General features: G+C 47.8%; 1 protein-coding gene across 2 annotated transcripts in view; it reads left to right on the top strand.

Annotated features, from left to right (window-relative positions):
* LOC148443084 (protein-arginine deiminase type-1-like) overlaps window positions 1-24,016 on the top strand; it is a 102,879-nt gene that overhangs the window by 726 nt on the left and 78,137 nt on the right. For both annotated transcript variants that reach the window (XM_088463249.1, XM_088463250.1), the window contains exon 2: window positions 20,507-20,687. In XM_088463249.1, coding sequence (XP_088319375.1) covers window positions 20,507-20,687 — 181 coding nt within the window. The remainder of the gene's footprint in view (window positions 1-20,506; window positions 20,688-24,016) is intronic.

Below are 24,016 nucleotides of genomic sequence, written 5' to 3'. Positions count from 1 at the left end.
TTCTGCACAAGAGTTCAAAAGAGTTTGAGAGAGTTCATAAACGTTAAGAAGTGTAGTTTAGTTAAATAAATGTGAACAAAAGATATCATATAATGCATATTACAGAGATACCCTAAGTGTGGCTGGAGGAGGTATACATTATATATATAGATATATATGTGTGTGTGTGTGTGTATATATGCCCATATTTTGTCATATCTTATTATGTACTAGCTCTGTATTCCTACAGCCACATGAAGACTGGACTGGTAGAGAGGAAGTAGTAGAAATGTTTGTGTAACAATGTTGCAGAGTTCTGCTCCACTTCCACTGGTTAAATAGGGGGATTGGGTGGAAAACGGAACATGTCAGGTATTTAATGTAGATTATGTTTTTTTTTAAATAATTGCTTAAGCAAATCTGTTAGACTGCAGAGAGAAATGTGTGGTGTAGTCTCAGGCAAAGTTCCATGGATATTCCTCTACTGCCCCAACCCCCCCCTTCCCACCCTCATATAACTCCCTGTACTCCCTTCCCCCCTTAAACCCTTTTTAAATACTGTATATGTCACCATTCACTCTTTCCTCCCACCACTAAATATTTCCCAATCCCTTCTGTCTCTCCAGCCGGCCCCGTTCAGGCTCTCCAGCTGGCCCCCATTCTGTCTCTCCAACTTGTGCCCCTTCTGTCTCTCCAGCCGGCCCCATTCAGGCTCTCCAGCTGGCCCCCATTATGTCCCTCCAGCTGGCTCCCATTCTGTCTCTCCAACCTGTGCCCCTTCTGTCTCTCCACCCATAACCCTTCTATCTCTCCAGCCTTGCGCTGTCTCCATAGCCCCAGCCAGTCCCCTTATGTCTCTCCAGACCTGCTTTGTCTCATCTCCAGTCCTAGCCAGTCTCCGCATCCCCATGAGACTTACCTTCCTCTGTTGTGGCTGATCCTCACGCGCCAAAGATCATCGCTCTTTCAGAGGCATGGTGTGATATCACGCACGCCGGCTCTCAAAAAAAAAAAACTTTATTGCACTGCGCTGGCCCAGTGATAGGAGCAGGCGTGCAGCAGGTGTGGGCCCCCCGCCTCACTTTATATTGCACTGTGACCACTGTAGGAGTGGACGGGCGGGTGGTGGCAGCGACCACGGTTCTCCCTCTTACTTTAATAGACGGCGGTAGTAATGGGTGGGTGGTAGGAGCAGTTGGGCCCCCCCTCACTGTTCGAATGTGTAGACCCAGGACCCAGTCCCAGCAGTCCCACCCAATGGTGGCAATGTACACATCTAACCCTATCCCCCACCACTTATGTTGCCCCAATATATCACTCCTTTACCCATACTTGCCAACTCTCCCTGATTGTCATGGAGACTCCCTGAAATAGCAGCAGTCTCTCTGATTGTGCCTTACTCCCATTATCTAGCTGTTATATACTTGCAGGGCCGACTCTTGGGTTGTGTTCGACCAGTGCGGTCGAACGGGGGTGCCACCCCATCGAGGGCGCACCCCTCCCAACATCCCGATTTCATTGCGTGTCGAAGTGTCCCGCGGGTGGTCAATTCGGGATGTTGGGCACCCCCACCGCCGCAGCCCTCTGACGAAGTCTCTGATGAAACACGTTAGAGCGTGGTCTCGTGACGTGACACTGAGACTCCACCGGCTCCCCCCAACTCCATGGTTACCAGTTCGGTGGTCTGAGCAGCGGCAGCCTCTTGAGTAGCGGTGAGCAGCGGGGTGTGTGAACCCGACAGCTTCCAGGTGGTGATTGGCGGTGGTAGTATTTTAAAAACACCATGCGGTAACCAGCCCATATTATAACAGAATTACGGATCTGGGCTTGATCTTTTTACAGAGGGAGCAGCGGTCCAAGTTATGAAGGAAAAAGGATTTGGTGTCTATAAAGAGTCTGATGAACTGACCAATACACCTGGTCTGGTTGCTGGATGGGATTTTAATTAACATCTGCAGATCAGCTGGTTGTGAGCACATGGTCTGGTTTTCTGTTTTTATATATATATATATATATATATATATATATTTTTTTTTATATATATATATATATATGTATATTTATATATAATATATATATATATATATATATATATATATATAGCAACCTTGCAGGCAGCACTCCTCATAGGTAATTAAGTAGAACAAATGTAGGTGTCTTAAACCCTGACCCCTATACCAAACGTGTATTCAAGTCAATTCTCAGCCGAATGCACAATGACAGGAATGTTTAGATAAAACATTGACACTTTGGTTCAACATTGCTGATTGCCTGTTTTATTGCATGGAGTGCCGCCCAAGAACTGATGATGTGTGTGTGTGTATATACATATTTGCCAAAAGTCATGGGATAGCAGTATGTAGAGGGTGGTGTGCTGCAGGCTCTGATGGTGTCTGAAGGAGAAGACTTAGTGGTTAGGGTGAGGGTGGTGTACAAACAGGCTCTGATGGTGTCTCACCTTCTACTTCAGACACCATCAGAGCCTGTAGCACACCACCCTCTCCCTGACCACTAATTCTTCTCCTTCAGACACCATCAGAGCCTGTAGGCACACCACCCTCACCCTGACCACTAATTCTTCTCCTTCAGACACCATCAGAGCCTGTAGCACACCACCCTCACCGTGACCACTAATTCTTCTTCTTCAGACACCATCAGAGCCTGTAGGCACACCACCCTCACCCTGACCACTAATTCTTCTCTTTCAGACACCATCAGAGCCTGTAGCACACCACCCTCTCCCTGACCACTAATTCTTCTCCTTCAGACACCATCAGAGCCTGTAGGCACACCACCCTCACCCTGACCACTAATTCTTCTCCTTCAGACATCATCAGAGTCTGTAGGCACACCACTCTCACCCTGACCACTAATTATTCTCCTTCAGACACCATCAGAGCCTGTAGGCACGCCACCCTCACCGTGACCACTAATTATTCTCCTTCAGACACCATCAGAGTCTGTAGCACACCACCCTTACTCTGACCACTAATTCTTCTCCTTCAGGCACCATTAGAGCCTGTAGGCACACCACCCTCACCCTGACCACTAATTCTTCTTCTTCATACACCCTCAGAGCCTGTAGGCACACCACCCTCACCCTGACCACTAATTCTTCTCCTTCAGGCACCATTAGAGCCTGTAGGCACACCACCCTCACCCTGACCACTAATTCTTCTCCTTCAGGCACCATTAGAGCCTGTAGGCACACCACCCTCACCCTGACCACTAATTCTTCTCCTTCAGACACCCTCAGAGCCTGTAGGCACACCACCCTCACCCTAACCACTAATTCTTCTCCTTCATACACCCTCAGAGCCTGTAGGCACACCACCCTAACACTCATCCTGACCAATACGACTTCTCCTTCATACACCCTCAGAGCCTGTGGGCACACTAGCAGAGCTCATATGTAGGGCTCCCATCAGACCCTTATTTCTTTTTAAAATCTATTATCCACAAAATGTATTTTCTCATCATTACAGTTCCTAATGAACACAACTCAATGGGCCCATAGTCCATCATCATCAATGTTCAGTGATTAAATATCAGCGATCCCCTAGGACAGTGTCTCTCAAACCCGGTCCTTATGGTCCACTCACAGTCCAGACATTTGGGATTTCAGTGCATAAGTAACAGTGGCTCAATTATTACCTCAATCAGTTGGCTATACCCCCACTTGTACTGAAGCAGGGAAATCACTAATGAGGACTGAGTTTGGGACACACTGCTTTAGGCTGAGGTAAGGTACAGTAGGTGACACCCAGGGCGGAAAGTAAACCCCCTGCACATGCCTACGGCATGCACAGCCAAAAAGGTGCTGTAACTTCATGGGGAAAGGGTGTGCCAGGCTTCATCACTCCTGGAGATGCTGGGCTACCCGGAGAGACTCTCCCTGCAATGCCGGCTCCTCCTCGGTGATCTACAGCCGGGCCGTGAACACTAATGTCACAGTGCAGCAGAGGATGACACCTGGTGTGGTCCGCACCCCCCCCTCCCCCCACACACATCTAGTGAAGACACTGAGCATGGGCAGAAACTCCTACTTGCAAAATTTTGAACTCTCCTCAATGGGCACGATTCTATTCTATGCGATGTGAATAGCGCCGGGAGTGAGCTCCCGGAGCTATTCAATACACCGCGCTGACAAGTCCGACTAGGATTTCTTCTTGCATCCCCCCGGGGATGAGAGCAGAAATCCGACAAAAGTCCCGGCGCAAGGCTGGTTTCTGCCCTTAGCGCCGGGAAAACCGCATCGCGCCGGGAAGTTAGGTCGGGGAATGCCCGTTATCGCGCCTTAACAGGGTGTTTAGTCGCGAGAATGGGCATTCTCCGACTAAACACCGCGCACAATTGAATAGCTCCGGGAGCTATCTCCCGGCGCTATTCACATCGCATAGAATAGAATCGTGCCCAATGTGTTTTGTGTCATTAGGCCTAGTCCCCATCACGGTACAGGTCTAACGGGGGGGACGGTGCCAAAATTATGCGTTTCTCATTGAATCGCTTCATATTGGCCCCGACTGCGCCACACGGATCTGCAGTTCCTGTCATTATACTCCCATTCCTGCCCACTTTAGTACCCGAAAAAGTAGGAGTCTCCCGGAGCTTTTGGGAGAGTAGCTAAGTATGAGCCGGCTTCTAGTGTGCACTTACTCTGGGAGAGTAGCTAAGTATGAGCCGGCTTCTAGTGTGCACTTACTCCGGGAGAGTAGCTAAGTATGAGCCGGCTTCTAGTGTGCACTTACTCTGGGAGAGTAGCTAAGTATGAGCCGGCTTCTAGTGTGCACTTACTCCGAGAGAGTAGCTAAGTATGAGCCGGCTTCTAGTGTGCACTTACTCCGGGAGAGTAGCTAAGTATGAGCCAGCTTCTAGTGTGCACTAACTCTGGGAGAGTAGCTAAGTATGAGCCAGCTTCTAGTGTGCACTTACTATGGGAGAGTAGCTAAGTATGAGCCAGCTTCTAGTGTGCACTTACTCTGGGAGAGTAGCTAAGTATGAGCCAGCTTCTAGTGTGCACATACTCCGGGAGAGTAGCTAAGTATGAGCCAGTTTCTAGTGTGCACTAACTCTGGGAGAGTAGCTAAGTATGAGCCAGCTTCTAGTGTGCACTTACTCCGGGAGAGTAGCTAAGTATGAGCCTGCTTCTAGTGTGCACTTACTCCGGGAGAGTAGCTAAGTATGAGCCGGCTTCTAGTGTGCACTTACTCCAGGAGAGTAGCTAAGTATGAGCCTGCTTTAGTGTGCACTCACTCCAGGAGAGTAGCTAAGTATGAGCCAGCTTCTAGTGTGCACTTACTCTGGGAGAGTAGCTAAGTATGAGCCGGCTCCTGGTGTGCACTTACTCCGGGAGAGTAGCTAAGTATGAGCCGGCTTCTAGTGTGCACTTACTCCGGGAGAGTAGCTAAGTATGAGCCGGCTTCTAGTGTACACTTACTCCGGTTGAGAGCAGCTAAGTACGAGCCGGCTTCTAGTGTGCACTTACTCCGGGAGAGTAGCTAAGTATGAGCCGGCTTCTAGTGTGCACTTACTCCGGGAGAGTAGCTAAGTATGAGCCAGCTTCTAGTGTGCACTTACTCCGGGAGAGTAGCTAAGTATGAGCCTGCTTCTAGTGTGCACTTACTGCGGGAGAGTAGCTAAGTATGAGCCGGCTTCTAGTGTGCACTTACTCCAGGAGAGTAGCTAAGTATGAGCCTGCTTTAGTGTGCACTTACTCCGGGAGAGTAGCTAAGTATGAGCCGGCTTCTACTGTGCACTTACTCCGGGAGAGTAGCTAAGTATGAGCCGGCTTCTAGTGTGCACTTACTCCGGGTGAGAGTAGCTAAGTATGAGCCGGCTTCTAGTGTGCACTTACTCCAGGAGAGTAGCTAAGTATGAGCCGGCTTCTAGAGTGCACTTACTCCGGGAGAGTAGCTAAGTATGAGCCGGCTTCTAGTGTGCACTTACTCCGGGAGAGTAGCTAAGTATGAGCCGGCTTCTAGTGTGCACTTACTCCGGGAGAGTAGCTAAGTATGAGCCGGCTTCTAGTGTGCACTTACTCCGGGAGAGTAGCTAAGTATGAGCCGGCTTCTAGTGTGCACTTACTCCGGGAGAGTAGCTAAGTATGAGCCGGCTTCTAGTGTGCACTTACTCCGGGAGAGTAGCTAAGTATGAGCCAGCTTCTAGTGTGCACTTACTCCGGGTGAGAGTAGCTAAGTACGAGCCGGCTTCTAGTGTGCACTTACTCCAGGAGAGTAGCTAAGTATGAGCCGGCTTCTAGAGTGCACTTACTCCGGGAGAGTAGCTAAGTATGAGCCGGCTTCTAGTGTGCACTTACTCCGGGAGAGTAGCTAAGTATGAGCCGGCTCCTGGTGTGCACTTACTCCGGGAGAGTAGCTAAGTATGAGCCGGCTTCTAGTGTGCACTTACTTCGGGAGAGTAGCTAAGTATGAGCCAGCTTCTGGTGTGCACTTACTCCGGGAGGGTAGCTAAGTATGAGCCAGCTTCTACTGTGCACTTACTCCAGGAGAGTAGCTAAGTATGAGCCAGCTTCTAGTGTGCACTTACTCCGGGAGAGTAGCTAAGTATGAGCCTGCTTCTAGTGTGCACTTACTCCGGGTGAGAGTAGCTAAGTATGAGCCGGCTTCTAGTGTGCACTTACTCCGGGAGAGTAGCTAAGTATGAGCCTGCTTCTAGTGTGCACTTACTCCGGGTGAGAGTAGCTAAGTACGAGCCGGCTTCTAGTGTGCACTTACTCCGGGAGAGTAGCTAAATATGAGCCGGCTTCTAGTGTGCACTTACTCCGGGAGAGTAGCTAAGTATGAGCCGGCTTCTAGTGTGCACTTACTCCGGGAGAGTAGGTAAGTATGAGCCAGCTTCTAGTGTGCACTTACTCCGGGAGAGTAGCTAAGTATGAGCCGGCTTCTAGTGTGCACTTACTCCAGGAGAGTAGCTAAGTATGAGCCGGCTTCTAGTGTGCACTTACTCCGGGAGAGTAGCTAAGTATGAGCCGGCTTCTACTGTGCACTTACTCCAGGAGAGTAGCTAAGTATGAGCCGGCTTCTACTGTGCACTTACTCCAGGAGAGTAGCTAAGTATGAGCCGGCTTCTAGTGTGCACTTACTCCGGGAGAGTAGCTAAGTATGAGCCGGCTTCTAGTGTGCACTTACTCCGGGAGAGTAGCTAAGTATGAGCCGGCTTCTAGTGTGCACTTACTCCGGGAGAGTAGCTAAGTATGAGCCAGCTTCTAGTGTGCACTTACTCCGGGAGAGTAGCTAAGTATGAGCCGGCTTCTAGTGTGCACTTACTCCGGGAGAGTAGCTAAGTATGAGCCGGCTTCTAGTGTGCACTTACTCCGGGAGAGTAGCTAAGTATGAGCCAGCTTCTAGTGTGCACTTACTCCGGGAGAGTAGCTAAGTATGAGCCGGCTTCTAGTGTGCACTTACTCCGGGAGAGTAGCTAAGTATGAGCCAGTTTCTAGTGTGCACTTACTCTAATTATGGGCGGAATTCAATTGTTTTTGCGGCCCGCATCTCCCGTCTAAAGTGACAGGTGATCGCAGGCCGCTATGCAATTGTTCAAGATTTTCGTGCTGATCGCACATTTCAGCTCTCATCCCCCAGGGGCTGCGAGCTGAAATGTAGCGCTGGCAGCTCATCGTGCCCGTCAGGAGCAAGAATTGAATATCTCCGTTGGGCGCGATAGGGGCTGGAAAGAATAGAATTACGCCCTATATGTCACATTGTAAGGAAACGGTCACCGGAGGTCCCCACATTTCTCTACAGCATCCATCCAGATATGAGAAATGATACACACCGTGTTACAGATCCAGGCTGAAATACTCTGCATGCCATGGGCATTTGTCAGTGACAACCACACGCCGCATGTCAACAGGGGGGTCACAGGAAGGTTAGAAATGTTGTTATAATTATTAATTACAATGCTGCACTAAAATGTATAATTAGCAATTTATTAACTCAGCAATAAAATACGCCTTTGCCATTTATAGCTCTCCAGCATTGCAGAAAGGAAATAGTGTATTTATCAGCATCTGCACTTTATGTACAATATATACAGCACCCACAGTACCACTGTATACTGGGCCTGATTCAGACCCGCTCACCAGCACTGAGCGCTCGCAAGCGCGTCGATGTTGCCCAAATTCGCATGTGCACGACGGAGGCGCCTCCGTCGTGCGCATGCACGAGACCCGAATAACGACGGGGTAGCCGTCGTTATGGGTCTCGCACCAAAGGGGGCGTGCTGTCGATGGTGAGTGACAGCACGCCCCCTTTGGTGGGCGTGCCGGGGCCGTGGCTGCCCAGACGGAGGCGTTCCCATGGGAACGCCTACCGTCTGGGTCCGGCCCCACTGACATCACTAGTGATGTCAGTGGGAGTGATTTTGGCTCTGATAGAGCCAAAATCACTCCAGGGCTTGCGGCAGACGAGACCCTACCGCAAGGGTCTCGTCGCAAGCCCGATGGTCGCGATGGTCTTGACCATCGCGACCATCATCATGGACGCTCGCATAAGCTGTGGGTGGTAACCCACAGCTATGCGAGCTTCCACGAGGCCGCTTCGCAAAAAAAAAAAAAAAACACGCCCTGATTCAGAGCGGGCGCTCGTTCAGAGCGTCCGGCTCTGAATCAGGCCCTCTGTGTGCAATGCTTAGTATTTATTATTACACTGTATGTCATTTTATCTGTCATACTATATGCTGGGTGTAATTCTCAGTATATGTAGTGTTTAGTATCAGATACTGTATAGGGGCTGGTTCAGCAGAGAAAACAGATTCTTGTTTTCACGCAGATTCCCGATGATCTGGTATCTGCGCATGTGCAGAACGGGTCCTGCGAGATCGCACGCATGCTCACCGATGGTCGCGATGTCAGACTGCGATCTCGGTCGCAGCGCTGGGATCACAGTTGCTCACGGGAGGCTTCTCTTCACCTCAGACGCCCCCTGCAGCATTAGCATTTAGCAGGACAGAAATATAAAACCCCTTGTGTGCGGCTCTGCAACTCCGTCCTCTGCTGAATCAGCCCCGTAATGCTGTATGCTGGGAATAATTCTCAGTATCTGTGTAATTCTTAGTATATGTGTTTATGTTGTATGCTTGATATAATTCCCAGTATATAGGTAAATCAGAGCATCGGTGCTGCCCCCTACTCCCCCTTTCCTGATATTTTCCATCCTCGGACAGAAATATAGTTTTGCTACCAATTTGTAAACATTATATATTAAAAAAATATATATATTTTAAATAATAATATATGAGAGTCTGACTTATCATCCGCTTTGTGATGAGTGGTATGTTCCACTATGAGACAGATTAGGTGTGTCTATTTCTTCTTCCAAGAGGAACATCAACATAAGGGTGCATAGAACAGGGGTTCCCAACCACGGTCCTCAAGGCACACTAACAGTCCAGGTTTTAGGGATAGCCATACTTGAGCACAAGTGACTTAATTAGTACCTCAGTTATATTGATTTAACCATCGGTGCACAATCATGGATATCACTAAAACCAGGTCTGTAAGTGTGCCTTGAAGACCGAGGTTGGGAATCACTGGCATAGAAGGATAAATACTCTGTGTGTGTGTGTGTGGGGGGGGGGATTGAGGGGGGGGAGTATAATCTGTACTAAGGGGAGGGGTCTAATTGCATATAAGGGGCAGCTGGAGGGGTCTGATGGCACATAAGTGGCAACTGGAGGGATCTAATGGCATATAAGGGGCAGATGGAGGGGTCTAATTGAATATAAGGAGCAGCTGGAGGGGTCTGATGTACATAAGGAGCAGCTGGAAGGGTCTGATGGCACATAAGGGACAGCTGGAGGGGTCTGATGTACATAAGGAGCAGCTGGAGGGGTCTGGCGTACATAAGGAGCAGCTGGAAGGGTCTGAGGGCACAAAAGGGACAGCTAGAGGGGTCTGATGTACATAAAGAGCAGCTGGAGGGGTCTGACGTACATAAGGAGCAGCTGGAGGGGTCTGATGGCACATAAGGGGCAGCTGGAGGGGTCTGATGGCACATAATGGGCAGCTGGAGGGGTCTAATTGCATATAAGGGGCAGCTGGAGGGGTCTGATGGCACATAAGGGGCAGCTGGAGGGGTCTGATGGCATATAAGTGGCAACTGGAGGGATCTAATGGCACATAAGGGGCAGCTGGAGGGGTCTGATGGCACATAAGAGGCAGGTGTAGGATGATGGCACATAAGGGCCATGTGGAGGTATCTGATGGCACATAAGGGGCATGTAGAGGGGTCTGATGGCACATAAGGGGCAGCTGGAGGGGTCTGATAGCACATAAGGGGTAGCTGGAGGGGTCTGATGGCATATAAGTGGCAACTGGAGGAATCTAATGGCACATAAGGGACAGCTGGAGGGGTCTGATGGCACATAAGAGGCAGGTGTAGGATGATGGCACATAAGGGGCATGTAGAGGGGTCTGATGGCACATAAAGAGCATGTGGAGGGATCTGATGGCACAAAAGGTTCAACTGGGGGGCCTGAAGGTATTTTAGGGACAGTTGGATGAGTCTGTAATTAAGGAAGGGAAATATAGTGGTGTTGGAATTATGTTTCTGATAAAATTAATTATTTTGTGACAATAATTCACACATAGCTGCAATTTCCTCCTTCCTATTAGCATCTGGACCTCCTTTCAGAGTGGTCCACCCAGTGGTTAAAGTTTAAATACTCTGGGGATTAGATAACAAGGGGTTCAGACTGAGAGATCAATGTTGCATTGAAGTTTAACCTGCATTTCTTACCATTCTTTCCAAAGATTCTGTTATTTGTTAAGTTTTTGCTTATTTTAAATTGCAATACATGTATGCACCTTTGTAACCTTTTTATAACTAAACATTATACTCTTTTTGTGTCTATTTTAATATATGGTCCAAAACCCAGTCTTTGAAGAGATTATTAGACCATTAGGGCTACACTACTTCTACAGTATTGTTAATTACTAGAAGCAGGGGGTGTCCAGACTGAGTGAGAGTTTGAGTCGCCGGGCCTGTGCAATTGTGATGGAGGTCGCACTTTAACTGTTATGAATTGCTAGAAGCAGGGAGCAACCAATTAAACTGAATGGGAATTGTGTTGCCGAACCTGCGCAACTGTGCTGTAGAGCGAGGGGACCTGTGGCCCCTTTAAGTAACACAGATAGTAGCAGTACAAGAAAGTGTACGGAGCTCTGTCTATAGCCAGAGTGCAAGCCAGAGATTCTGGCTGAGGTTCTTGACATTAGCCACCATATTGTAGGTCTGCTCTGTATACTAGCCACCATAATGTAGGTCTGCTCTGTATACTAGCCACCATAATGTAGGTCTGTTCCATTTACTAGCCACCATAATATAGGTCTACTCTATATACTAGCCACCATATTGTAGGTCTACTCTATATACTAGCCACCATAATTTAGGTCTGTTCCATTTACTAGCCACCGTATTGTAGATATACTCTGTATATTAGCCACCGTATTGTGGGTCTACTCTGTATACTAGCCACTGTATTGTAGGTCTGCTCTGTATACTAGCCACCATAATGTAGGTCTGTTCCATTTACTAGCCACCGTATTGTAGGTCTACTCTGTATACTAGCCACTGTATTGTAGGTCTGTTCTGTATACTAGCCACTGTATTGTAGGTCTGCTCTGTAAACTAGCCACTATATTGTAGGTCTGCTCTGTATACTAGCCACTATATTGTATGTCTGATCTGTATATTAGCCACTGTATTGTAGGTTTGCTCTGTATACTAGCCACTGTATTGTAGGTCTGCTCTGTATACTAACCACTGTGTTGTAGGTCTGCTCTGTATACTAGCCACTCTATTGTAGGTCTGCTCTGTATACTAGCCACAGTATTGTAGGTCTGCCCTGTATACTAGCCACTGTATTGTAGGTATGCCCTGTATACTAGTCACTGTATTGTAGGTCTGATCTGTATACTAGCCACTGTATTGTAGGCCTGCGCTGTATACTAACCACTGCATTGTAGGTCTGCCCTGTATACTAACCACTGTATTGTAGGTCTGCTCTGTATACTAGCCACTGTATTGTAGGTCTGCTCTGTATATTAGCCACTGTATTGTAGGTCTGCTCTGTATACTAGCCATTGTATTGTAGGTCTGCCCTGTAGATTAGCCACTGTATTGTAGGTCTGCTCTATATACTAGCTACTGCATTGTAGGTCTGCCCTGTATACTAACCACTGTATTGTAGGTCTGCTCTGTATACTAACCACTGCATTGTAGGCCTGCTCTGTATACTAACCACTGTATCGTAGGTCTGTTCTGTATACTAACCACTGTATTGTAGGTCTGCCCTGTATATTAGCCACTGTATTGTAGGTCTGCCCTATATATTAACCACTGTATTGTAGGTCTACTTTTATACCAGCCCCTGTATTGTAGGTCTTATCTGTAATCCTACCATTAGAATGCAGGTCTACTATTCACTGTATGGTTGGATGCCTCATGTCATCTGTCCGTCTCCCCCCCCCCCCCCGATTGTAAGCTCCTAGGAGCAGGGTCCTCCTCCTTCCTGTTCTCACAGCCCTCTTCTCTTGCACTTCAATGACAGCCTTCACCTTCCCAGCTGTATTGTGTATGGAGAATTGTGGTGTTAATTGTGTTCTGTTTATGTTTTGGGCTCTGACCATTCATTTCACCATCTTTCCAATCTCAGAAGAAGGAACAAGCTCACCCTGGCACCAGGAGCCAAAACCTAGCACTGGGGGCAAAGGGCCTGATTCAGAGATTTCCGCAAAGCCGATATTTACGCAGATGGAGCGATTGTTTGCCATTGCACATTTGCAAAAGCCACACTCCTCGCACAGTAATTGCATTGTGATTACGCTCATACAAAGGAACCACTCACAAAGTACGTGACAGGTAGTCAGCGTTTGGGGGGTGGGTAGAAAAGCGCAGGCGTGTCTGACCGTTTGAACGCTGTTTTGTGGCCGTGCATAAATGAGCTATTGTGATGAGAGCTCTGCGTGTCAGGAGAGGCGCAGTTCTTCGGGCTGGTCAGAGTCCCTGAACATTAACAAGCTGCATTGAGAGAAGCTCTAGGGCTCCCTGAATCCCTATAGCGATATAACAGGGTGACTGGAACATGATTGTGTGCAATCCTAGTAGAAAGCGTTAAACATTGAATACCCCACTGAAATGTACTAAACTATATATTAAATGATTAGGTCAGGATGAGCCTTTCCCTTATATTAATTTCCTATGGCATGCCCTGGGTTGTTCCCATCTCCACCCCTGTCTTCAGTTCATGCAGCTTAGAATGCACAATACTAGCAGCAAAAACTTGTAGCACCAGTTAATTCACCACAAGTACTGAGAGATTTATCCTTTATATGCAGCATAGGCTCGGTCCCAGGTATCGCTGTTGGAGGCATTTTGCTTATTATACGTTCTGATTAGGAAGGGTGTATAGATCAGCATAGTGCTTGTAATTGGTAACTAATAATAGAGGTGGGCACTTTCCAGTTGTAAACTCACAGTCCCAGTAAACTAAAACCATGTGGTTACACCGGCCTAATTCACAGAGCGAGGGGCACCTGTAACACTGAGCTGGGTCACTGGGAGCTTCTACCTTCCACCTAACCACAAGTTAGCTCCACATTGTTATATTTCATTTCCTAAAGATCAAACCCCTACCTGACAATACAGCGTAGAAACCCTCTCAAATGGGTCACACTTGAACCGGTGATGTCTCCCACACCTGTCTCTATCCTACAGGAGCCGTATACACACTAGACAATATGTGTTCCGATCCCGCGGATCTGAGCGACATACCGGGTACATCGTCTACTGTGCACCCATGATATGCGCGCTCCCGCGGGTCTCTAGGGACATCGCCCGTCAGCCCTACGGCAGGACTGATGGGGGATGTCGCTAACGAGGCCATGCCGCAGAATGTAACATGACACGTACCTCCCCCCCGCCGGACCCGGCATTGGCAAGTGTGTATGCACCTGCCGCATGCTGGATCCCGTCGCCGGCTAAGTTGTGCTGGGTAAACAGCGCTAAGTGTGTACCCAGCATTAGATACACACGTATCAGCGTATAAACAAGTCAAAAGGTAAGAGTCCCCAAAAGCTGGATTACACTAGATCTAAACCCATTGAACCTTGTGCAAGTCTGGACCTGAAGAGGCACGGCTGGTTTTCATAACCTCCAGTGTTACTTCACATTGTACAATAGCTCAATCACAGGTGCAGAGAGGGGCGTTTGCCGGAGCTACAAGACTCTGCCAAGAATATAATCCAGGGATTTATTTATTTTTTTTACCTATGGGCTAAACTTAAAGACCTTTGTGTAGAGTTTCATCACCGCTAACACCACACAGGATCACTTCTCTCTTTTTCGGGATATAATATTTATATATTTTTAACCCAGAAATACAGTGACAAATGCAGAGTTGGATGCAGGGGGGGTATTAAAGTCCGAGGGGGCCTGTGTGCAATGGGCCCCCTCCGCTGACTTGAGGCTTTCCCACATCCTACCTGGTGCCGGTAAGAATGGGTTCCCCGTCCTCTGCGGCACAATCTTACCAGTGATATTTGGGAAGATGGAGCAAGGGCACAAGATGGCAAAGGCTCTGGCACGGCCCTCGGCTTTTAAGTGACGTAGGGTCTCCCTTATTTTTCACTACCAGCAGTAGGCTGAACCAGCCAGGGCTGGTGACACTATGGTAGGGGGACACTCGGCGTGGGGTCATGCCCGGGTATCAAGGATTCTCCCATTTTCTGGCTCTGACCTCGGCTTGTTTCCTGGATAACTCTCTGTCTCTCCTCCGGCTATGACCCCGGACCGTGATCCAATGTTTCTGTTTCATCTTACCCTGAGTACTATCAGTGCACTCACCCTGAGTACTATCGGTGCACTCACCCTGAGTACTATCGGTGCACTCACCCTGAGTACTATCGGTGCACTCACCCTGAGTACTATCGGTGCACTCACCCTGGGTACTGTCGGTGCACTCACCCTGGGTACTGTCGGTGCACTCACCCTGGGTACTGTCGGTGCACTCACCCTGGGTACTGTCGGTGCACTCACCCTGGGTACTGTCGGTGCACTCACCCTGGGTACTGTCGGTGCACTCACCCTGGGTACTGTCGGTGCACTCACCCTGGGTACTGTCGGTGCACTCACCCTGGGTACTGTCGGTGCACTCACCCTGGGTACTGTCGGTGCACTCACCCTGGGTACTGTCGGTGCACTCACCCTGGGTACTGTCGGTGCACTCACCCTGGGTACTGTCAGTGCCCTTACCCTGAGTACTGTCAGTGCCCTTACCCTGACTACTATCAGTGCACTTACCTTGAGTACTGTCAGTGCACTTACCCTGAGTACTATCAGTGCACTTACCCTGAGTACTGACAACAGTTGACAACACTGTGAGTTACACGCAGATGGGGTTGCGTCTATTGCAGCAGCCACGTTTATATGCTAATGCCACGGCAGATTTCTTTAAAAACTGAGGTACCCACATGCCGCGCCTTGAGTCCGTGAAAATCCATCTTGGTGAGTTTTTAGATGCACCATCGGACGCACGATAGAAACTTGCGCCAGCCCTATGGCAGCTTCTCCATATAAGTATGGCGTCCTGTGTGAGCGGTTGTACGTCTTTAGATGCAGCCGCTGTCAGGGGCATGCCCGCGTCTGCCTAGACACCCCCCTGCCACCTACCGGGAACGCCTCCTTATAAGCCACACTCCCTGCGCCCAAATTGGTTCTGCATCTCAGTGCGGTAACAATCAGGATGCAGGCGCGGTGCGACGCAGGTGCATGCAGAGTACTTAATACATCGGCGAACTGCACTCATATCGGCACAGCGTGGGACTCTGAATCCCACCCGCTGCCTTGTAATCCCGCAGACTCCGGCATATCCAGTGACCGAGATATATATTGTTTTAAATAGGAATAACAGCACAAATACATGTAAAGCAACAAGAATCAATACAATCTAGGGGTAATTTCGGGGCGTGACCAGGAAAGAGCGTGAGAAAGGGGGCACGGGAAGGGACGGGGTGACAGGGGAGAGCAAGGCTGCGAGGCATAAGTGGCAAAGGGGTGTGGTTCGTTAGATCGACAGTAATAAGATCAACAAGCAATAGGTCGACATCAGATGGCCAACAAGGACGAAACGTCGACAAGTACAAAAGGTTGATACACAAAAGGTCGACATGGATGTAGGTCGCCATGGGTATGGTTGACACAAAAATGGTCAACACGTGTTTTTATTTGTTTAATAATCCCTAGTCTTCACCATTACCCTAACCACCTTCTTGGTGCTTAACCCTACCCGTCCCTTCTAACCCCTGGGACCTTCCCTCCTAGTGCCTAACCCTAACAAAAAATAAAAATGTCCACCAATTTTGTGTCGACATTTTGTACCTGTAGACCTTGTGTCCCTGTCGACCATCTGATGACGACCTATTACTTGTCGACCTTTTACCTTTCATCCGGAGCCCACGGCAAAATGTACATACAATAATAAAATATAATAATAAAATATAGAAATAAAATATAGAAATAAAATATAGAAATAAAATGCATCTGATATGAGAAGTTAAAAAGAAAGGAGGAAAAAATGCGGATGGAAGAGACGGAACCGCTGCCAGGATGGAGAAGGGAAACAAAACACTAATTCAAACGAGACCATGTTCATGGAGGGGTTTCAATCTCAAAGTCCAAAGTCCATAGATGGTGTTCCCAGCACCGGTGTCCTGTCCGTGCCCAGCCGGCAGTACCTGTGGTGATAAGGGGCAGGATTCGTAGTCGCAGAGCAGTTCTAGACATTCTGGTGCCCTGTGCGAGATAGAGCATTGGTCCCCCCCCCCCCAAACTGCCTATATAACAATAATCACCAGCATCGGAATGTGCTACATAAGACAGGAGGATCATCTGACCTGCTTTATATAGATTATGGGCCTGATTCAGAGCCACTCGTAAGCAGCAGCTCGTTTGCTCCGAGCGATGTTTGCCCAACTGCGCATGCGTACGGATCGTTATACGCATGCGCGAACCAGTCAGTGCGGCCGAAATTCATGTGCTCGCGAAATAGCGAATGCCTGATAATTAGAGTGACAGGAGGAGGCGTATGTGGGTGGTAACAGGGGAAGGTGCTTGAAAACGGGGGGTGGAGATCCGATCGCAGGCGTGCTTAAAGGTCAAAACGGGCGTTTTATGGGTGTGCATAATTAAAACAGCAGCGTCATTGACCACGTCACTGGGGTTTTTTTTAGCCAGAACTGCTCGCAAAATTGTGGTAGCAAAAACCAACCACAAGAATAGCGAGCAGCGATGTACTCGATGAATCTAATAAATAGCGGACATGACGTAGGAATGCGAGCGGCCAGGGGGCGTAGTTTCCCAAAAAACGACCGCAAGTTTTGTTCGCTCGTTCAGACCTAGAGGCGTGAACAGACCGCAAACAGCGAACGGTTCATTTGAATAGCCACCCCTATTTTCAGGACGAGCGAGCGCTAATTGCGTCTGGCTCTGAAACAGGCCCTATGTATACAAATATTTGTGTGACTTTTGGCTGTGGGCGAGCGATGAGTAATTAACATAATGATGATGTATTAATTTATTACAATGATGGCACATAATAGACAAATACATATATGCACATCTGAGAGGGAAATTTGCATGTCCCACAAATACACACCTCTCATTCTCCCGTGTGAGCTGAGTGCAATAAAGCCACATAACAAGCTTTATTGATGTGGCTACTGATAGAGTACTATTGTGCTGGTGGCTGGGTGTCTGCTAGCTGTGCTTATTGTCATCCAGTTGTGTGTAGACCAGGCAAAAGGCAAGCTGCTGAGACTTGTAGTCCCACACCTTCGTTGCAAACGGCCTACCTGTGCTGCTGCACATGTACTAGCAATTCAGGGTTGGGGGTGACCTCACCTGGCAGGTTCTGTCCAGTGTCCACTGAGCCCCACACAGCGCCGTGCCACTTGCTGCGCAGCGCGCCGCTCCCTGCCCGACCCACCCAACGGCAGCAGCTCCTAAGAGTGACAGTGACTTCTCTCAAGGAACTGTGGGAGCCTTGGGCGGGGAGACGTCATGATATAATGACGTCTTTCTCCCGCCCCAATAGATGCAGCCACGGCTTTAAGATGCCGGCGCCGGGACTCGTGAGGTGGAGACTCAGACTGAGTCACAGTGAGTGTCACATGGGGGAGGCTGCGGCTGACTGTCTTCCGCTCCTGTACACTGCTGGGCGCCACAGCCACGCATCGTAGATTAAGCCGCGGCCGCCCAGTGCCAGCAGAGAGAGAATGAGGTGGGCGGCCGGTGTTCCGCCCTTAGGGCTGTTGCGCTCTGTGTGGTGGCACCGGCTGCACCATCCTAGTTACGGCACTGTGTAGAGCCGCACACAAGCAGCTTTGCAATTCCATCCATTATAATGCAAGTATGGGTCAGACACCTCCTTTCTGCACTTGCAAGCACCAAGGCAACCATTGCGTCCGATTTGTCGCAACAGTTGCTCCTTTGGTCAGACTGCGGGAGCCGAAGCTTCCCGCAGCCTGACTGGGTGATTAGTCACTTCAGACACCAGGAATCTGTGTCCACCGACCCAGACCCTGGCCTCGTCCCTCACGGGAAACGGGGGCAACATGCCCCCATTTCCGGGAATGGTAACAAGCCATGCCCCTGTTCCGCCCCCCAAAACGCTTGGGGGGGGGGTCTGCAAGCGTAAATTGCAGGACCTGTCCTGCACCTGCACAGAACATGCCCTGTGCGGGTTCTGACCCCTTACCATTGGAGATGTATGGTCACCATCGAATCAGGCTCAAGGTTTTACTACTTTGAGCTTAAGTCCTGGTAGCGTCCAAGCATTGGTATGGTTATAGAACATTAAGGGAGATGCAGCTGCTATAGGTGTACACAAGGACGGACTGGCCATCTCGCACTATTAGCAAATGTCTGGCCGAGCAGTTCCGCCTTATGGCTCTCTGCTCGGCCGACATGGTTACATAGAGCAGATCACGAAGCCACACCCCTATAATGATGCAAAGCCACACCCCCATAATGTTGCAAAGCCACACCCCCATAATGATGCAAAGCCACACCCCATAATGTTGCAAAGCCACACCCCCATAATGTTGCAAAGCCACACCCCCATAATGTTGCAAAGCCACACCCCATAATGATGCAAAGCAACACCCCTATAATCATGCAAGCCATACCCCTTTTGCTGTGTGCCTTTTTTTTTTAAGTGCTCTCAAATTTTGCCCCAGTGTTTGACAAGCTTCTGTCTTTTAGCACCTAGACGGGTACAATAGATGATATTGTACCCGTCTAGGTGCTACGAGGCAGAAGCTTGTCAAACACTGGGGCAAAATTTGAGATATATCTATTACACCCATTATACCCATTATGCGCCTTCACCTGCTGCCCGACATTGATGTCGTTCCATTGTCTGTGCATGCACGGATGACGGCGTGACCCAGCTGCCAACACCGACAAGTTCAATGGTGCTGGTGAACAACATATCGGGCGACGCATCGGGAGGTCGCCTAATGTGTATCCACCTTACAGCCATACTTCTGTTTGGACATCTATATCCATGTAATAAACTTCCTCTGCAAAATGTTGTGTCTTGTTTTGTCTGTAAATCTTTCCCTACAAAGGACAATTTCCACCCTTCCCTGTTTCAAATCTCTTCTCCTTGACCCAGTTTCAGGAGACTTCCCAGTCATGGCCTGTGGATTGTTGTATCAGTAATCGGTGAAACGCGCCAATCTGTGTCATATTATATCATGCTAATGTATGCGTGATATCAGTCTCAGGAATGCACCAGATCCAGGGAATGGGGAATGAGGTTATAATATGTTTGGAGATGAGTGATAACTATATTAAATGGCTGTTATAGAAAACTGTGTGCACTGTAAGACAGGGGAACAGGAATAATTTAGTTCTAATACAGCCCATGCTAAGTATGTTAAAGTTACACTAGTATTTTTCTTACACTTCTTTTCTTGTAGAACAAAGGGCCTTATTTGGATTTGTATGCAAACCCAATGGCGTACATAGAAATTAGATGGTTCTGGGTCTGCGCAGGCGTAGGACCTGTTCTGCGCAAATGCAGAATGATTCCTGTGTGACTGCTCGCAGTGTTTCCTTAGCTGTGGGCAAAGCGGGTGCAACAACCAGGACCATTGTACAAAACCGCGGCATGTTGCCCCTGTGTTGTCAGAGCACCAAGCCCAGGGTCTGTCTTCCTGGACCTGGCAGGTGGGTTCCGGCGACCAGATTGAGTAAGCTGCGAACAGGGCCGGCTCCTGGGGGCGTTCGACCAGGGGTATGATAGCACTTGTAGTTCCGCAATAGCTGACAAGATGCAGATAGACTTGTCATGCTGCAGAGACTAGCCACAGAAAGTAGTATTCAATTTATATAGTCACCATGCTTACCCCATGTGTGATACAACCATGGCTGATGGCACAGCTAGAGGGCCGGGACTCTTCACAACGTTCCTCTATAACAAATTATTATTTTACCCTTTTCAGGTCTGCTCCAAAAGGGGCCGAGTCATTCGATGTCCGCGGTTCGAGCGCACTGGACGTCACCCTTGTCTACAACCCCAAAACTGTGACCAAGCCCCGAAATGAGGAAAAATGGCCCCTAAACAAAAGCATCAAAGTCGTGATCTCACCACAACAGCCCAGCAAGGACCTGAACGACACCAAGGTGATATACGATGTCATATAATATGTCCGTTATCTACTGTGTGATGCAGGGATGGCCACCTCGGCTCAGCGTGTAATCCTCTTGAAGCATATAAGGGTCTATTCAATAAAATTCCATGATGGACTATTTATCATTAATACAGCATTGGGGCAGCTTAGAGATACTCAGCCATCCTAATCATACCAGTACACAGTGTTAAGGGTTAATTTACTGCTCCACCGGGCCAGTCTTAGGAGACCTGCACATGCATGACCGGGCTGGCTGGAACTTTCAGTTCCTCTAATTAATGTTTTATTTATATTATTACTAACTGAAGTACCCGGTGTTTCCTAGGTTTCATTCTTCAAGTTATTAAGTTAGGCATCCCAGACCAGTTGCCACCCCTCTGTGAAGTTTTCATCCAAATCCAAGTTCTGCCCAGAATCCCCGGGTCAAAATATTGCCCAGGGTAAACCAACAGGAGGTCCGACCGGGACCCTAACCCCCTAAAACCTGGCCAGGAACCAACTGGATCACCTTGCAATGGTTTCATTCCAATCGGTGCAGGGGTTTCCAAATGCATAACGGGACAGACAAAACAAACAGACCAATGAATTTTATATATAAGTTTATTACTTTACAACCAGCAAGGGGAGATGGTGTTTACGGATTTTCACCCCTCAATAAATAGACCTCATGACAACCAAGTTACAACATAGAAATGTTTAATAAAAATTATGAGAGAAGAACAAAGGAATGACTGAGAGAGTCCACATAGCCAGAACAATGTTCTGCAGATCACTAGAGAGGTCAGTAATGTAATAATCTGCAGCATATAACATTATATACCTGTCAGGGGGTAGATGGGTCAGAGCAATGTTCTGCAGATCACTAGAGAGGTCAGTAATGTAATAATCTGCAGCATATATCATTATATACCTGTCAGGGGGTAGATGGGTCAGAGTAATGTTCTGCAGATCACTAGAGAAGTCAGTAATGTAATAACCTGCAGCATATATCACTATATACCTGTCAGGGGGTAGATGGGTCAGAGCAATTTTCTGCAGATCACTAGAGAGGTCAGTAATGTAATAACCTGCAGCATATATCACTATATACCTGTCAGGGGGTAGATGGGTCAGAGTAATGTTCTGCAGATCACTAGAGAGATCAGTAATGTAATAATCTGCAGCATATATCACTATATACCTGTCGGGGTAGATGGGTCAGAGCAATGTTCTGCAGATCACTAGAGAGGTCAGTAATGTAATAATCTGCAGCATATATCACTATATACCTGTCAGGGGGTAGATGGGTCAGAGTAATGTTCTGCAGATCACTAGAGAGGTCAGTAATGTGATAATCTGCAGCATATATCACTATATACCTGTCAGGGGGTAGATGGGTCAGAGCAATGTTCTGCAGATCACTAGAGAGGTCAGTAATGTGATAATCTGCAGCATATATCATTATATACCTGTCAGGTGGTAGATGGGACAGAGCAATGTTCTGCAGATCACTATAGAGATCAGTAATGTAGTAATCTGCAGAATATATCACTAAGTACCTGTCAGGGGGTAGATGGAACTGAGCAATGTTCTGCAGATCACTAGAGAGGTCAGTAATGTAATAATCTGCAGAATATATCACTGTGTATCTGTCAGGGGGTAGATGGGACAGAGCAATGTTCTGCAGATCACTAGAGAGGTCAGCAATGTAATAATCTGCAGAATATATCACTATGTATATGTCAGGGGATAGATGGAACTGAGCAATGTTCTGCAGATCACTAGAGAAGTCAGCAATGTAATAATCTGCAGAATATATCACTATGTATGTGTCAGGGGGTAGATGGGTCAGACAATGTTCTGCAGATCACTAGAGAGGTCAGTAATGTAATAATCTGCAGCATATATCACTATATACCTGTCAGGGGGTAGATGGGTCAGAGCAATGTTCTGCAGATCACTAGAGAGATCAGTAATGTAATAATCTGCAGCATATATCACTATATACCTGTCAGGGGGTAGATGGGTCAGAGTAATGTTCTGCAGATCACTAGAGAAGTCAGTAATGTAATAACCTGCAGCATATATCACTATATACCTGTCAGGGGGTAGATGGGTCAGAGTAATGTTCTGCAGATCACTAGAGAAGTCAGTAATGTAATAACCTGCAGCATATATCACTATATACCTGTCAGGGGGTAGATGGGACAGAGCAATGTTCTGCAGATCACTAGAGAGATCAGTAATGTAATAATCTGCAGAATATATCACTATGTACCTGTCAGGGGGTAGATGGGTCAGAGCAATGTTCTGCAGATCACTAGAGAGGTCAGTAATGTAATAATCTGCAGCATATATCATTATATACCTGTCAAGTGGTAGATGGGTCAGAGCAATGTTCTGCAGATCACTAGAGAGATCAGTAATGTAATAATCTGCAGAATATATCACTATGTACCTGTCAGGTGATAGATGGGACAGAGCAATGTTCTGCAGATCACTAGAGAGATCAGTAATGTAATAATCTGCAGCATATATCATTATATACCTGTCAGGGGGTAGATGGGACAGAGCAATGTTCTGCAGATCATTAGAGAGATCAGTAATGTAATAATCTGCAGAATATATCACTAGTATGTACCTGTCAGGGGGTAGATGGGTCAGAGCAATGTTCTGCAGATCACTAGAGAGGTCAGTAATGTAATAATCTGCAGCATATATCATTATATACCTGTCAAGTGGTAGATGGGTCAGAGCAATGTTCTGCAGATCACTAGAGAGATCAGTAATGTAATAATCTGCAGAATATATCACTATGTACCTGTCAGGTGATAGATGGGACAGAGCAATGTTCTGCAGATCACTAGAGAGATCAGTAATGTAATAATCTGCAGCATATATCACTATATACCTGTCAGGGGGTAGATGGGTCAGAGCAATGTTCTGTAGATCACTAGAGAGGTCAGTAATGTAATAATCTGCAGCATATATCATTATATACCTGTCAAGTGGTAGATGGGTCAGAGTAATGTTCTGCAGATCACTAGAGAGATCAGTAATGTAATAATCTGCAGAATATATCACTATGTACCTGTCAGGTGATAGATGGGACAGAGCAATGATCTGCAGATCACTAGAGAGGTCAGTAATGTAATAATCTGCAGAACATATCACTATGTACCTGTCAGGGGGTAGATGGAACTGAGCAATGTTCTGCAGATCACTATAGAGATCAGTAATGTAATAATCTGCTGAATATATCACTGTGTATCTGTCAGGGGGTAGATGGGACAGAGCAATGTTCTGCAGATCACTAGAGAGGTCAGCAATGTAATTATCTGC

The sequence above is a fragment of the Taudactylus pleione genome, unplaced genomic scaffold, assembly GCF_031769625.1.
Source record: "Taudactylus pleione unplaced genomic scaffold, aTauple2 ptg001334l, whole genome shotgun sequence".
In the NCBI taxonomy this organism is placed as follows: Eukaryota; Metazoa; Chordata; class Amphibia; order Anura; family Myobatrachidae; genus Taudactylus; species Taudactylus pleione.
This window is presented reverse-complemented; position numbering and strand designations above follow the sequence as displayed.